Source organism: Phyllobates terribilis, unplaced genomic scaffold (assembly GCF_046119375.1).
Source record: "Phyllobates terribilis strain yellow unplaced genomic scaffold, ASM4611937v1 Scaffold_12__6_contigs__length_324123572, whole genome shotgun sequence".
NCBI lineage: Eukaryota > Metazoa > Chordata > Amphibia > Anura > Dendrobatidae > Phyllobates > Phyllobates terribilis.
Genome location: NW_027362772.1, coordinates 21696364 through 21713876, shown reverse-complemented (window position 1 = coordinate 21713876; position 17513 = coordinate 21696364). Strand labels below are relative to the sequence as shown.

Sequence of the window (17513 nt, the reverse complement as noted above, 5' to 3'; positions counted from 1 at the left end):
GGCTCAGGGCGGTCAAACCAGTGGCGGAACTATTTATGTGGTTTTGATGTTTAAATGTCCGACTACGCCACCCGTGGATTGCGGTCAGAGTGAACCGCCGCTACAGGGCAGACCGCTGAGGCTGGTGTTGTGGGTGCAGCAGAGCGTAGCATAACTCCCCACGGGAGGAGTATAGCCTCAGGGCAGTGTATGCGGAGGATGGGGGTGATGGTGCAGGGCAGCAGCAGTAACGACACGGAGTCAGTGATGCAGTCCAGGGCCTTTACTCACAGTTCTTATTATCCAGACCACGTCTGCAGGTAACGGCTGCCCACGTCGTACTGTGCTCACCAGGTGAGGGGCTCAGACAACTCCCAGATAACTTTGGAGCACTTCACAGGACCCCCTTTGTGTGTCCTTTGTCTGGCCTTTCTTACCAACACTTCTGTCCGGCTGCCTCGGGCCTCCTCTTGGTAAACTTGGCGCCAGTTTCCCTGACCCTACGTGGTGCCTTCCTAGCGGGTGTAGCGAGGGGCTGCGCCACATAAAATGTCACAGCCTCCGGTTTCTAGCTGAGGGTCGTTTCCTGCCTCCACTAGTTCGGGGACCGGTCTCCCCCTTTGGCCTGACCCCTCCACGCAGGTGGATTCGGGCGTGCGGTGGCGACTCGCCCGTCCGCACCCCTGGGATCCCTTCATTCCTCGTTCCTGGAGCCTTCTCCGCTCCTCTTCCTTCCTTCTCCCTCTTCCAGGCCTGGGCCTCTGTTACTAGGCCCGCCTCCGGAGCAGAGCTCATGCAGAGCCCCTGCTCCCTGCCACTTCTGCTCAGACTTCTCTGCACTGAACTAAGATGGTGCCCACCTTTTATACTCCCTTCTCAATGCACCCAGGAACTGCTTCCTCCCTGCTCCTGCACTACAGGGTTCCCCTTCCTCAGTGTTCCCTCCCCCCACTCCAGCCAGGGACAGGGACTGTCGTGCCCATCTCAGGGGCATATTGGTCGCCCTGCCCCACGGCAATGTGGTGTAATGCATGCAGGTGTCGGGTCCTGATCCACACTCCATCCTTACCTGAGAGTGAGATATCACACCTCTGGGTGAGGTGCAATACGTCTGTAGCAACCGAACCCTCAGGGTGCTACAGTTCCATTTATCTTCAGCCTAGGTGACGTATTGCGATACAGGGCCGTGATTTTGGCTATAAAAGGGTCCCCTAGACCCCTACCCCAAGCTTTTTAAGAGAATCATATATGGCGTGCCAGGAGACTCTATGGAATGCTTTCTCAGCATCCAACGAGAGTATCTAATTACAAATTTTTAACTGCATCTAGCCCAGGAAATACTTTGTGCCTAGTAGCAGTGTCTGCTAGTCAGCGGATTATCCCGGCTGTTAAGCAAGCTACACCACCTGTAGTTTAGACACTTAATTTTTTCAAAGGAAATGCTTCGGGACCATGGGATACTTAGTGAAGAGCATCAGGAGGCACCCCAAGGCATAGGGGCTGGGACTGGCAGTAGGATGCCTTGCGGTGGACAGCCGAGCTCGATCCTTATAAAAGCTTTTTAACTGCAGCAGCTTTAGTGGACGCTACTGGAGCTGGAATTACCGCGGCTGCTGGCATGAGACTTGCCCTCCAATAGATCCTTGTAAATGGATTTAAAGTGTATTCATTCAAATTAGAGAGACAATTTAAATTAAAAAGCTTAGAGCTGCCTCCACCACAGGGGGGCTCGCTCGACCCACCAGCGGACAGGCACCAGTATTGGGAGAGGGGCGCTGGCCGTCAGGGTTCACCGCGGATCTGGCACAAACCCGGCGACACGGAGGTGGCACGGGCAGGAGCGGACTGGCCGTGTCGGCTTCTCACTTTTTGGATTTTAGAAGGGCATGACATGCCTATATCTGTGTCTCCCCCTCCTTTTACTCCTCCACCTCTTTTATTTTCGCATGACTATATGTACTTGTCACTTTTCCATGTGTTAGTTATGTCTTCTGAGCAGTTTGTCAGCTTTTGGACACCTTTGAAGGTGTTTTCTATGTGTTTCTATGTGTTTTTGTTTGCCTGCCATTGGTTTTAACGGTGTTCGAAGGTGTTCGACGAACAGTTCGACGAACAGTTCGGCGAACACACGGGTGTTCGACGAACCGAACCGAACTCGAACACTACGGGGGTGGCTCAGCACTAGGTACTACCACTGTCACTCTTCTATTACAGGAAGGAAAGATATAAGAAGTGAGCCGAAATCCCAAAATCTGATTATAAATGCACCCCTCCCTCCTAGAGTTGTATGCAATGATTATTGAACCTTACACAGCGATCCCAATACGAGGTGAAATATAATCAGATCAATAGATTATTTAGACATCAGTTTAGATTGACGGTGATCTCAATGGTCAGAGATTGGTCAGAGATCTGTGTATGTCGAGGTCCTGCTAATACAGATAAATACAACGACGTGAGACAATCACTTTATTTTTATAAGACGCCTCCTTAAAAATCCGACAAAGTCACTTTTAATGTATCAGTTGTTACAAATACATAAAGGGGCAGATTTAATAGGTTTTACTATTTTTGGGGCAGTGCTTGGGACGGACACATTCCTTGCTGTTAGGCAGGCGCACGTATCCGGGTTTGCAGAAGCAGCCGGAATAACAGTTAAGTGTGCACAATACTGGATACGGGTTGGAGGATGCGACATCCTTACAGGTGTTGGGACAGTCATTGCCACATTCGTTGTACACGGTGTTCCCACTGCAGCAGTCTTTCACTGGCACACATTTCCCATTGGCGTTTTGTACGGTGCCCTTCTTGCAGAAACATCCGGCCTTACACACAGCAGGACATACACGATTTAAGCTATCACAGGTCGGCGGACAGGGGCTCCCGCACTCATTATATTCTTCGTCTGCTTTACATTTGACTGCAAAAAAATAAGAGATGAGAACAATAAGGAGCATGTTAGTGATTGTACGGTGATTCTTCTCATTGAAAAAAAAAAAATCATACGTCCTAAACTAAAAGCTGCAGGAAGCCCAAACATGTATGAAGTGCAGCCTTTATCTCCAGGTTTTGTTTTGTCTTTTCATTGTCAATAATAAACATTGTTACATAAATATTTGTGGGTCTGTGAATAAGGATCAGCTCTGCAGGAGAAGAGGCTGAACTGCGCTCACTATGATGTCATTAAAGGGGTCCTCCAACTTTTAGGACTTTTTTAACTTAAAGAAGACCTCCTATTATAGTTTTATGGGTTAAACCTGCATGAATGTAATATGTAGTGCAGTATAGGTGTATTGGTATACTCACCGATCGCAGTCTTCTCTGGTGTCCAGTGCCACTCTGGTCCTGTTATGGGTCACTTTTCCAACTTGCCGGATCATTCAGGCTCCATGTGTGACCCGGAAGTCACTATTACAGTGTAAATCTATGGAGCCTTGTTCACGGCTTCCAGCTCATACATGGAGCGCAGTGTGATCCGGTGAGCTGGGACTTTAGTTTTGTGACTCAGACGACCAGAACAGCACTGGACACCGGAGAAGATGGCAATCAGTGAGTATATTAACACACCTACTCTACACTACATATACATTCACACATATTTAGTCCATAAAAATTTTAATAGGAGTGCTTCTTTAATTACATGTAGTCGGGACTAAAATTAATTTTGGCAATTGGGTTTCACAAATAATTTTGCACTGTTTGCTTTCTCTAGCGTCAGTATTGCATTGTCTATTATTGGCTGCAGAAGTAGTTAACTGAGCTGAAAGTCAGGCAGTTCACGATGATATTCCCTGTCTTAAGCCATTCACCTAGCTAAATCAGATCTCATACTTTGCACTGACGAGGGGCAACGCCCCAAAACACCATGTCTGCAAATTGAAATTTTGGTTTGGCGTTTATCCTAAGTCATGTACCAAGGCTCATTAAAGGGTTGATATTGACTTTTAGGATCACTACTTCCAATAGGTGGCGCTAGAGTTTTAGTTCTCTTCCTCTCTGAAGAGACAATTAGCATATTTAAATTCCCAGAGGAACATGCATGGCTTATAAGTTTCCTCACTCTGAGATGCCAGGCTTGGCTTCTCACTCTCCACAAGGAGAAACGTTACCACTTAGATTCCTGACTGGGAGTTTGTATTTCTTTTATCTCTTTTTTTTTAGCTTCTCTCAGATGATTTATGACCACAGACCACATCAAAATTGAGTGTGCAATGAAACAAAGAGCCTGTAAAAGCAAAACAGACTAAAATGTTTAATAAAACTCGATTTCAATAAATGTTTTCCAAGTTAATAATATATGTATACTGTCTCCAAATGGGGACAACCCCTTTAACAATAAAATATCTGTTTAGAAATGATGATTTTTAATTTCAAATAACACTCCAAGTAAAACTGATACAATGTGTTATGCCACCTAATGGTCTGAAGGGTGGAGCCTGGTACAGGATACAAAGAAGGAAAGAAAACTTCACCCTTCACAATGGACATGACACAATGTATCAGTTTTCTCTTCAATGTTCCATTTCAAGATTCCACTTATAGATAGGAGATTTATCTAAATCCTTCCTACAAAAAAAGAGAACAAGTGGGGGAAGGGATGTGACAAGACCTCTAAGAACAAGTTGTCACTGTGGCTAATGGGAAGCTCCCTGGAAGATTAGACAAAATCAAACCCTAATAAAATAATCATCATGATACAATGTAGAACATCATGTATATCATGGAAAATATCAAATACTTACTGGCTGCTGATTGTGCAGTGATCACCATGAGGAGCAGAGCTGCAAAAAAAAATAAAAAATAATAAAAGTAATAATTATAATAATAATATTTCTAGTGCAAAATATACAATAAAAAGAGCCAAGAAAAATGGGATTGTAAGAGAAAGACCTAGCAACCTTCTTCGACAAACTTTCGCCAGCTAACTTTTGAAGCTAATGAGATGCTGTTCTGGGATCTCTCCACACAATGGAGATGTAGAATGATATCAGTGCCATTAGCAGGTGTGGATGGGGACAAAAAGGTTAATGGAAGCATCTGCGGGGCTCTGTGAGAGTAAATAAGTGGTGTTATATGGTAGTAAGTAGTGAATGTGACCGTGATATTGAAACAAGGACGATACAGTTGTCAGTATGTGAAGAGTTTTGTGAGTACTGGCATTACCTAAAAGGGACATGGGGATTTATGGAATGTAATGGGGTTTGGTGTAATACTCAGAAATATTGTCATGTCTTCTTATCACTTTCTTGTTGTTTAAAATACATATTTTTCTCTGAGTATGAAGTTATCATGTATACGCCCTTTTGCGAAGTATGTAGTTCCTTTGTATAAAAATCCCCTGATACTTTTGTTCGGAGCCACATCATCGCCAGACCACGGCCAGAAATCCCAGGGTTGCTCTCCTTATCTGGACACCTGTGAGTACCTGTGTACTTTGTCTCACTGACTTCTGTAAACTGTTCTGTTGCGCATCTCTGAATAAACTTTAGCCTCTGCTTCAAGGAGAATTGTCTGTAGTGTCTTCTCAGCTCTTCCAGCTCTCAGTAAGGACTTTCTTATAGGATCTAATGGTGTTTGCAGTCCAAAAAGATAAACCTCCTAATATATATAAATATATATATATATATAAATATATATATTAGGAGGTATATAAATATATATATAAATATATATAAATATATATCTTAAGAGGTTTATCTTTTTGGACTGCAAACACCATTAGATCCTATAAGAAAGTCCTTACTGAGAGCTGGAAGAGCTGAGAAGACACTATAGACAGTTCTCTATCTTATAGTATAGTATAATACAATATATGTATAGTATAATACAATGTAACCCAACAGTATACAGATATATAATGCATGCCACTCACTCAGGGATGCCAGCAGCACGGCAGATGTTCTCCGCATGTTTAGCGATGATGTCCCACTGTTTTTCTGTAAATTATCAATTTCATGGATTACGGACAGAAAACATCAGATATTGAGTTTTTTCTCTTGCTATATTGGGAAAATCAATAAATCTTTGAGATAAGACTTAAAGACTCGTTCATTGTGCCAAAAGCCGTCTCAGAATGAAGACATCACTATAATCATCTGATTGATGGAGGTGCAGCCATTCAATTCCCTACAGCGGCCACTAGAGGAGAAATGTGGTATTACATGCCAGCTGATTACATAAATGGAGAGCACCAAGGAAGAGGAGATCTTTGCAGAGGCCTCCAGCTTCTGACTCTTCCTCCATGGCGTCCATACATTTTATGGGATGGGATAAACCCTTCAATACAGTAAGGAAAAAATAAACAGATCCAATATAAGGGGAACTCCAGCCCCTGATATCCTCACTGTGGTTCCCAGTGGATGCTATGGATGATAGGAGAGCGCCATCTCCTGACGGGTATCCTATAGATTTAGCGCTGGTCTCTTGTATTGGGATAATATTATTCTATCTTTCCTCTGGATATGAGCATAAGTTTTGGTACAAACCTGGAGGATGCACAGCGGATGGTCTCTTGGTTATGTAATATTCTACAAGTGCAGCATCTTATATACAGTAAGAGGTTAGGAGTGCACAGGGTGTGATCTCTGACTTGTGTATAGTGTCATCACCTGACAATGTGCAACTAGTGAATGTGTCAAAAGCAAATCAGAAAAACAACAAAAAGGATTGCAAGATCAGAACATTATGCAACTTTAAGCAGATAACTATTCCTGGCTTATTCTAATATTGAAAGAGTATTACAGCAACAAATGCTGAATACACCCTTTCGTAAAAAAATATGTGTCATAGAAGGATATTCTCTCCCCTCCCTCCTTTTTCCTCCTTCACAGAGTAGCAGTACGAGAAAAGAGCTGGCAATCTGAGCTGCTTTTATGTGAATTACACGGTTTAACATATGGGAAATGAATAAGACTGCAGTGTATAGATTGGAGACAAAGAGAAGTGAACCATCCTAATTAACATGCAGGCAGACCCTTTGTGAAATTACGGACCTCGGCAGTGCCCAGGTGACTGAACGAAGATGTATATTGAGCATGGACAGTTACAGATTGGACAAATAGTTAAGACAGGAAAAGACTTTTTAAGTTTTGAGATAATTAAAGTGAATATCTCACACCCTTTTGAGATAGCTATTGTTCTTCACAGATGCACATTCTTTTCATCTGAATATCTTTGCCAGATGCCTGGGCACCGGAAAGAAATTATGAATATTGGAGCTTGTATAAATCCGATAGCGATAGGACATACATTTTTTTTACTTCAGGGTTAATCGGGGAAGAGTATGCATGTTTTCTTATAACTGTGACACCTGCCTATAAGCCCCACATCCATAGTATCAGATAACTGACAGCAGCCATGTCCTGTTTGGTCTCTGGGTAAAGGTAAAATTCCCAAGAAAAATATGGCGGCAATCTTGAACTTCTGCTATCATCCAGAGAGGAGTCATCGCATAAATTCATGAAATCCTGAAGGGCTGAGGACAGCCTACAACCAGGCACACGTGAGGTCATCACATGGAAGAGGGGGTAGATGTTGGTGTAACTCAGGTGCTCATAAAAAATCAAGGCAAATTATGATCGGTGTTCAATACTGAGGAAAATAAAGTCAGTTTAAGCTTGATCCCATTAACCAGACATTTTCAACCGGATTGCTTACCTATGCTAGCTGACTTGTCTCTGTGAGCGGCATAGTAAGTTTCTTTTATTTTATCCTTTTATTTTATGTAATTGTGTATTCTGTATTGTTTTATCCCCTTTGTAAAATCTTTTGTATATTTTTCATAAACACTGCCTCATTTTGGATTAAATATAAAATGTAATAGTTCTGTTCCTTTTTTTTCTGTAAACCGCACCTCAATGCCATACACTACCTACCAGGTTGTAGGTCCGAACACGGTCTTTTTCCGGAAGTCCGTTGTACTATTTGGGTTTGGATGCTGAGTAAAGTTTGTTGAAAGGATTCAGCACAGCCAATCAACAAGCTTTTAGGCTGTGGGCACTTTCAGAAGCATCACAGCCATGCCAAGCATTGGCATGGCTGTGATTGGCCGGCGCACCTCGGGACTCAACCTGTATAAAAGCCGGATCACGATGGGTGCCGCCGCCATTATGCTCTGATTAGTGTAGGGACAGGACACTGTAGGAGTGCTCCGCAAAAAAAAAGCCTCTGTGTGTGTACTCTGCACCTATCTCTGTGGGAGTACTCTGCAAGAAAGCCTCTGTGGGGTTACTCTGCACCCGTTTCTGTGGGAGTACTCTGCAAAAAAACCTCTGTGTGTGTACTCTGCACCTATCTCTGTGGGAGTACTCTGCAAAACAGCCTCTGTGTGTGTACTCTGCAAAAAAAGCCTCTGTGTCTGTACTCTGCACCCGTCTCTGTAGGAGTACTCTGCAAAAATACCTCTGTGGGGGTACTCTGCAAAAAAGCCTCTGTATGTGTACTCTGCATCCATCTCTGTGAGAGTACTCTGCAAAAAAGCCTCTGTGGGGGTTCCCTGCAAAAAAAAGCCTCTGTGTGTGTACTCTGCACCCATCTCTGTGAGAGTACTCTGCAAAAAAGCCTCTGTGTCTGTACTCAACATCCATCTCTTTAGAGTACTCTACAATTAAGCCTCTGTGTCTGTACTCTGCACCCATCATTGTGCGAGTACTTTGCAAAAAAGCCTCTGTGTGTGTACTCTGCATCCGTCTGTGTTGAAGTATTCTGCAAAAAAGCCTCTGTGGGGTTACTCTGCATCCATTTCTGTGGCAGTATTCTGCATTAAAACCTCTGTATGTGTACTCTGCACCCATCTCTGTGGAAGTACTCTGAAAAAAAAGCCTCTATTTGGGTACTCTGCACCTTTCTCTGTGGAGGTACTCTGCAAAAAAGCCTTTGTGTGTACTCTGTACCCATCTCTATGGGAGTACTCTACAAAAAAGCCTCTGTGGGGGTACTCTTCCCCCCTCTCTGTGGGAGCACTCTGCCAAAAAACCTCTGTGTGTTCTCTGCACCCATCTCTGTGGGAGTTCTCTGCAAAAAAGCCTCTATGGGGTACTCTGTATCTTTCTCTGTGGAGGTACCTTGCAAAAAAAGCCTCTGTGTGTACTCTGCACCTATCTCTGTGCGAGTACTCTGCAAAAAAGCCTCTGTGTGTGTACTCTGCACACGACTCTGTGGGAGTACTTTGCAATAAAGCCTCTGTGTGTACTCTGCACCTGTCTCTGTCGGAGTACTCTGCAAAACAGCCTCTGTGCGTGTGCTCTGTAAAAATCTCTGTGGGAGTACTCTGCAAAAAAGCCTCTGTCGGGTTAGTTTGCATCCGTCTTTGTTGAAGTTTTCTGCAAAAAAGCCTCTATGGGAGTACTCTGCTCCCATCTCTGTGGGAGTACTCTGCCAAAAAACCTCTGTGTTCTCTGCACCCATCTCTGTGGAAGTACTCTGCATAAAAACCTCTATGAAGTACTCTGCACCTTTCTCTGTGGAGGTACTCTGCAAAAAAGCCTCTATGTGTACTCTGCACCCGTCTCTGTGGGAGTCCTCTGCAAAAAACGCCTCTGTGGGGTTACTCTGCATCTGATTCTATGGGAGTACTCTGCAAAACAAGCCTGTGTGGGGTTACTCTGCACCCATCTCTATGGGAGTTTTCTGCATAAAAACCTCTGTATGTGTACTCTGCACCCATCTCTGTGGAAGTACTCTGCAAAAAAGCCTCCATGAGGGTACTCTGCACCTTTCTCTCTGGAGGTACTCTTCAAAAAAGCCTCTGTGTGTACTCGGCACGCATCTCTGTGATAGTACTTTGCAAAAAAGCCTCTATGGGGGTACTCTGCACCTTTCTCTGTGGGAGTACTCTGTAAAAAAGCTTCTGTATGTACTCTGCACCCGTCTCTGTGGGAGTACTCTGCAAAAAAGCATCTGTGTGGGTACTCTGCACCCATCTCTGTGGGAGTATTCTGCAAAAAAGCCTCTGTGTGGGTACTCTACACTAATCTCTGTGGGAGTATTCTGAAAAATAGCCTCTGTGGGGGTACTCTGCACCCATCTGTGTGGGATTGGTCTGCAAAAAAGCCTCTATGGGGGTACTCTGCACCTTTCGCTGTGGGAGTACTCTGCAAAAAAGCCTCTGTGTGTACTCTGCACCCAACTCTGTGGGAGCACTCTGCAAAAAAGCCTATGTTGGTGTATTCGGTAAAAAAGCTTCTGTGTGTGTTTTCTGCACCTGTCTATGTGAGAGTACTCTGCAAAACAGCCTCTGTATGTGTACTCTGCACTTGTCTCTGTGTGAGTACTCTGAAAACAGTCTGTGAGGGTGTTCTCTACAAAACAGCCTCTGTGGGGTATTCTACAAAACGGTCTCATTGGGAGGGTATATGTGGCACCCCAGGAGTCCGGTTGCCACAGTGGCATTGCCTCCCTCACAAGGGGTGATGCCATGCCTGAGAGCAAGGAGGGGTCCCCTAATTAAGATTTGCTAGCATGCAACACTTTCCTGGCTCCAGACCAGCAAGGGGAGCTCCTCCCCTTAGCAACTGGGATCTGGAGGGGGGGTTAGTGTGGGAAGAGCAGAGAAGAGTTGAAATCAGGACGTCGACGAGGAAAGACCTGAGGAGTGAAGCTGCACGGCAGTTCACCCCATAGGGAAGCGCAGAAGAACCGGACACCGGAGTCCGAGATTGTGGGGCACCGAAAGCCCAGCAGCAGAAACCGGAGGGCAGGAGACTGCAGGTCTCTTGGCCCCATCAGACTCCCAGAGGCTCCGCAGCACGATAGGGCCCAGCACCGCCACATGGGAGCGACACTCCAGGAAGGCCCGAGCTGCCTGCCATACGGGTGAGCACAAAGACGTTTTACTCAGGGACGAGGGCCGCAGCATATCTATACGCAGGAGAGCCAAAGAGGTAGCGCAAAGGGAAGGCCTACAACTCCACCAGGCTAGGTGGATCCCCCAACTTGCTTCCAGGCCGCCCGGACCTCTACTACCAGCTAGTACCTGTGCCCCTGTCTGCCTAACCACCGCAAGTAAAGATAAGAGGAAACCGCCATTAAGTTGTGGACTGATTATTAACTGCGCCATCCTCTGCACTGCACTGCACCGCACCGCACCATCTCTAAAATTACTACTTCCTGCCCTGGAGTTGAGCTCCGCCTGTGGAGAGCTGAACCAACTCTGCTGCACTAACATTGGCTATAGAGGTTCTGCTCCGCAGCGGCGGCTCCATATAGCCGCATACCACAAGTGGCGTCACGAACTGTATATAAAAACTATAAATCCCCTCTAAATATCCCCTTTTATTGACCGCCCTGGGTCATGGACCGGGTCACCGCCACTGTGACATCTCCCCTAGCAATGACCGGCCCGGCACCGAGTACCCCACGGCCCAGGGGGCGCGTCAACTTGGCTTCACAAACAGGATTCACGAAGCCTGGTATAACCGGGTCCTGTGTGCCATAGACTTTACTGAACTGTGTTATCATGTCATTTGCCATCAGCCGAGGGGAAGCAGGAGGCTCCAATCCAGAACCGCCGGGTGACAGATCCTTCTACCTGCAGAGCAGCATACTGGTACGTCAGCAGACGCCGAGGACCTGGCTGAGGTTCACTAGGGTGGAGGAAGATGCCCAACCGAGGAGAGGATTCAGCCGCGGCCGCCGCCACTGTAGTGCCGTTATCAATGCCGTATATACCAGGGGTGCCGTGGTTGCCCCAGTACTCAAAGGAGTCGCACACCCTGAACGACTTTGAGGAGAGGCTGCACAATTTGTTTTAAGTGTACCCCCTGGCGGAGGAGCAAAAAGTCAGCATCCTCATAGGACAGCTAATCGGTGCAGCCCAGAGAGAGGTGATGTCCTGGCTGGGCAGGGACTAAGGCACTGTCAAGGAAATACTGGCCCAGTTGAAGGATACCTTTGACACCCGCACCGCAGCAGAAATTAAAATGAAGTTCTACGGGTGCAAACAAAGGGTGCAGGACAGTGTACGGGACTATGCTATAAACCTGCAGGAGGCGCTGCGGGCAATTAAACAGGTAGACCCCGACAGTGTGCGAGACGAGGACAGATTGCTAACTGAGCAGTTTATTGAGGGGCTCCTGTCTAACGCTCACCGGACACAGCTGCGCATTATGGCTCTGCAAAACCCTGATCTGGACTTTGCGCAATTTAAAGACCGAGACATCCGGGTGCTGCAAGAACAAACCCCAGGCGGCACTGCATCCCTCCGGCATCCAGCTATAACATACCCCCAGGGGGTGGCGTCCTTTCCCCCAGCACCTGTGGAGGCTGACATGCAGACTCTAGACAATGACCCATCTGCAGACCTGCGCCTTCAGGTCTAGGAGCTGACCAAAATTGTGGCTACACTAACTAAAACCGTGCAGGCCATGCAAGTGTCTCCAAAGGAAAAGATCCAGCTGGCTTCCAGTCCAGATGACGTCCCGTGGCGACGACAGAAAAGAATTCCACGGACCAGAGGGAGGAACAGCGATCGCTACAACCAGGACGGACAACCCATCTGCCGCCGCTGTCAAAAGGCGGGGCACTACGCAAGATTCTGTAATTTAAACGAGCAACCCCTGGGGCAGAGGGCCAACCCCCAGGAGTAAGACGAGCAGGCCCACAAAGCTGGCGAGACAAGTACGTGGGAGGACGACCAGTCCTACTTGTAATGCTTGATGGCATCCTGATGAACGCACTGCTGGACACTGGGTCCCAGGTGACAACGATGCCATATATCCTTTATAAACAATACTGGACTGATTCAGACATTACCCGCCATCCAGATGAACATCTTAGTATCTATGTCAGCAATGGTCAGCCTTTGCCTCAGGTGGGGTATAAAGAGGTGACCATAAAAGTTGGACAAGTAGAATTGCCATCACAAGGAATGATTATTGTTGATATTGATCGCCGAGAAAGTCATCCTATGATAACTATAGGCACCAATGTGATAGAGAATTATCTTGGGGAAATTTCTTTTGTTGCAACAGGTCGCAGAGACTGCCAGTTCCAGTCAGCAGCGGGTTCTGCAGAAGGAGATCAGAGCCCTGATGAAAAGACAACAGGTAGAGCTGTGTGGTGGAGAAGTCGGCAGTGTCAGGATGAGTGACCCATTCGTCATTGCAATGCCCCCTAGGAGTGAAATGTTGATATGGTGTCGAGCAGCAATTGGTCTCAGGGGTCAAGATTATCAGGCCCTGGTAGAACACGTGTACTCTGATAGTAGGCCCACCATCTTGACAGCCAGGGGGGTAGTCGATGTCCGCAAGGGGAGAGTACCGATACGCATCCTGAATTGTGGGGCGAAAGAGGTCCATTTACACCGGTATGCTACCCTTGCTAAGCTGTTCACTGTCAGCAGCAATGCAATAAAGGCAGTGGAACCCTTCCCTCCATCCAAACCGGCGGAGGATAACGGCTCCAAGGGGCAGATGGAGGATTGGTGTCAGAAGCTACAAGTAGGCACTGACTCCACCCCTTTGCACCAAAAGCATGGAGTATACCAGGTGGTCCAAGAATATGAGCGAGTCTTCAGCAAACACCCACTAGACTTTGGGCAGGTAAAAGTTGTCCAACATCATATCCCCACGGGAGATCATCCGCCTATTAAAGAGAGGTACCGGCCTGTACCCCCAGCTCACTATCAATGTGCCAAAGGAATGTTACGGGAGATGAAGGAGGCTGGAGTGATCAGAGATAGTTGTAGCCCCTGGGCAGATCCATTAGTTCTCGTTAGAAAGAAGGATGGTACAGTGAGGATGTGTGTTGATTACAGGCAGATTAACCGCATTACATATAGGGACGCCTACCCATTACCCAGAATTGAAGAATCATTAGCAGCACTGAGATCAGCTAACTATTTCTCCACTTTGGATCTCACCAGTGGGTACTGGCAGGTTCCTGTGGCAGAGGCGGACAGAGAAAAGACCCCGTTAACAACACCAATGGGCCTCAGCGAGTTCAACTGCATGCCAATCGGGCTCTGCAACGCCCCAGGAACCTTCCAGCGGTTAATGGAGTGTTGCCTAGGACACAAAAACTTTGAAACCGTCCTGCTGTACCTAGATGATGTAATTGTCTACTCGAAGACATATGAAGACCACCTGGAGCACCTGGCCGAGGTGTTCGAAGCCCTTTCTGGTTATGGCCTGAAAGTAAAGCCGTCCAAGTGCCACCTGTTAAAGCCCAAGGTGCAGTACCTAGGTCATGTGGTAAGCGCCGAAGGTGTAGCACCAGACCCTGAAAAAGTCACCGTGATCAAGGACTTGCCAAGACCCTCCACTCTCAAGGAAGTACTGCAGTTCCTCGGGCTGGTGAGCTACTAAAGGAGATTCATCAAGGGTTTCACCAAGATAGCGGCACCCATGCAGGACCTCTTAGTGGGCCAGTCCAAGAAGGCCAAGAACCCGAAACCTCCGTTCAAATGGGGTAAACCGGAAGACGAGTCTTTCATTCGACTGAAAATGGCTCTTACTGGAGACGAAGTCCTGGCCTACCCCGACTATGGCCAACCCTTTATACTCCATAAGGATGCCAGCAACGTGGGATTGGGAGCGGTGTTGTCCTAGGTACAGCAGGACAGAGAGAGAGTGATTGCCTACGCAAGCAGGAAGCTCCGTCCTACGCAAAGAATCCCCGACAACTATAGTTCCTTCAAGTTGGAGTTTTTAGCCATAGTCTGGGCTGTAACAGAGCGCTTCAAACACGACCTCACCTCCTCCAGCATTACAGTCTTCACAGACAACAACCCGCTGATGCACCTGGAGACTGCAAAGCTTGGTGCCCTAGAGCAACGATGGATGGCCCGACTGTCTAACTACGAGTTTACCATCAAGTATCGGGCGGGGCATAAGAACACCAATGCTGATGCGCTGTCCAGGATGCCCAACTTGCCAGATGGGGGAGAAGACTGGAAGAGCTGGAGGAAATAGAGCTACCTGCTTAACATCGACCCAGTGCTCCCATTGTGTGAGGGACAAGCGCTCTGCCAACAGAGAGGCCAGGTTCAACCCATTGCCCCACCATGGATGGGCAGAGACGCAGGATAGCGACCCAGCTGTCCGCCTGGTAAAGGAGTTGCTGACACAAGCTAACTCGCACCCTGATCCAGATTCTCCACAGGAGACCCAGCAGTTGTGGAAGGAGAAGGGCAAACTGTTCATCTACGAGGGAAAGCTGTGTCGAAGAAGTATCAACTCCCGGACACATGAACTGGTCTGGCAGGTGGTAGTCCCGTGCCCCGGTCTGCCTAACCACCGAAAGTAAAGATAAGAAGAAACCGCCATTAAGTTGTGGACTGATTATTAGCTGCGCCATCCTCTGCACTGCACTGCACCGCACCGCACCATCTCTAAAATTACTACTTCCTGCCCTGGAGTTGAGCTCTGCCTGTGGAGAGCTGAACCAACTCTGCTGCACTAACATCGGCTCCAGAAGTTCTGCACCGCAATGGCGGCAGCTCCATATAGCTGCATACCACAGGTGGCGTCATGAACTGTATATAAAAACTATAAATCCTCTGTAAATATCCCCTTTTATTGACCGCCCTGGGTCACGGACCGGGCCACCGCCACTGTGACATCTCCCCCAGCAACAACCGGCCCGGCATCGAGTACCCCACGGCCCAGGGGGCGCATCATATGCGACTGCTTTACTTCTGTATTCAGCCAAAGGTACATACAAGTCCTGTGGGATTCACGCCTGGTCCATTTTAATGAATGTTTTGTTCCCCACGTTGGCTGTGGACAGGTAGATGTGCCTGTCTGTGATCATCCCCCCTGCCGTTATAAACACGCGCTCCGACAGTACATTTGCCACAGGGCAGGCCAGCACCTCCAAGGCATAAAGGGCAAGCTCAGGCCATATGTTCAATTTGGAGACCCAGAAGTTAAATGGGGCAGACCCATCAGTTAGTATGTGGAGACTTGTAAACAGGTAGTCTTCCACTATGTTGTTGCACTCGCAACGCTGCCTCCTGCTAATACATACCGTATCAGATCGTGGTGCCAGATATTGTGGCGTGCTGAGGAAGGTCTTCCACATTTTGGCCATGCTAACCCTCCCTCCTGGGGTGGTGAAGGTGCCCAAGCTGTGTTGGCGACTTCTTCCGCCTTGTGCTTCCACTGAACCTTCTTTGTCCATGTGGCGTCTACAACCTCATTATTCCCCATCATATCATCAACCTCTCCAGTCTGTCCTTAACTCTGATTCCTGACTAATCCACCTTTCTCCTCACTACTCCTCCGCTTCTCTCCTCTGCAAATCCCTTCGTTGGCTCCCAATTCCACAATGTATCCACATCAAGCTACTAATACTGACCCACAAAGCCATCCATAATCTGTTTCCCCTTATATCTCTGAACTAATCTCTCGATATCGCTCACCACATAATCTCTTGTGTTCCCAATAGAGATGAGCGTTGTTCTACTCGAACTGTTCGCCAATCTCAAATTCGAGCTGTTTTGGGCGGTGTTCGAGCCGTTCGGCGAACACGAACAATTTGAGAAAAATTTGGCTGTTCGAGGTTATGTTCGATAACTGTTCGTGCACCAAAATCATAACTGGATTTTTTCTCAGTAATGATGAAAATTAATGTTAATACGCAGTTTGAGTGTACAGCGGGGTGGGGGGAGGGGCAGGGGATGGATCTCTGCAGGAACAATGAAGATCTCCATTTTTTTTTCTCTTTCCCGCATTTGCAGTGGGGAGGTGCAATCTGTCAGCCTATCAGCAGCGCACACACGGAGCGAAGTGCTTTTTTTCACACAAGCAAAGGCATGTGTCATTGGCAGTGTATGTAACATGTCCTTGCCCTATAAGACCAAGCCATTTTCCCCGTCGCCACCATTTTCTCACTGCTGCAGCTGCGTGTTAGACGGCACCGCTGTTGCTGTGTGCGCTATACCTTGTTAATTTCAAGCCAATTTTCGCACAAATATACAGATAGCTTGGGAGTAGGGAATAGTTGTGATTGCAGTCCTTTTAAGGACTAGGTTACAGCATTTCCTACGACTTTTATCAGGGAGGTCTGTGCTCTTAAATAGATAGGTTGTGGGAGTAAAGACTAATTGTAATTGGAGTCCTTTTCAGGACTAGGTTACATGAGTTCCTATCAGTTTTTGCCAGGCAGGTCTGTGCCAGTGCTGTGCAAGTTTTTTTCACAGCATTTGGCTGAATCTAGCAAAGCTAATCCTTTTTGGCCTATTGCAGAGTGTGTTAGTCAGTGGAGTAGCCTATCTGTGTTGCAAGATATAACACCTGTGTATAGAATACCAATTTTTTTACTGCACCTAGTGAAGTAAAATCTTTTGGGCATAGCATCATTCTATTAGTCCATCTATACTGACCTCCATCAGGTTGCAAACTGAATATAATTTTTTTCTGCATCTAGCTCTGAAAAAATATTTGGGCTTCTAGCTGTGTGTGGGACTTGGTCTATTAGTCCATCTATACTGACCTCCATCAGGTTGCAAATTAAAAATAATTTTTTTCTTCATTTAGCTCTGAAAAAATATTTGGGCTTCTAGCAGTGTGTGGGACTTGTTCTATTAGTCCTTC

At 46.9% G+C, this 17513-nt stretch overlaps 1 protein-coding gene across 3 annotated transcripts in view; it reads right to left on the bottom strand.

The window, feature by feature from the left end:
- Window positions 1-2435: 2435 nt before the first annotated feature.
- The window catches only part of LOC141171957 (chymotrypsin inhibitor-like), a 349651-nt gene continuing 334573 nt past the window's right edge, over window positions 2436-17513 (bottom strand). For 2 of the 3 annotated variants that reach the window (XM_073655688.1, XM_073655686.1), the window contains exons 3-5: window positions 5852-5915; window positions 4722-4760; window positions 2436-2899 (exon numbers count right to left, since the gene is read on the bottom strand). In XM_073655688.1, the coding sequence (XP_073511789.1) occupies window positions 2532-2899; window positions 4722-4760; window positions 5852-5888 (444 nt within the window). In that variant the 5' untranslated portion in view covers window positions 5889-5915 and the 3' untranslated portion in view covers window positions 2436-2531. Of the gene's footprint in view, window positions 2900-4721; window positions 4761-5851; window positions 5916-6464; window positions 6607-17513 lie in introns of those variants that run through there. The other variant, XM_073655687.1, reaches the window with a different exon arrangement.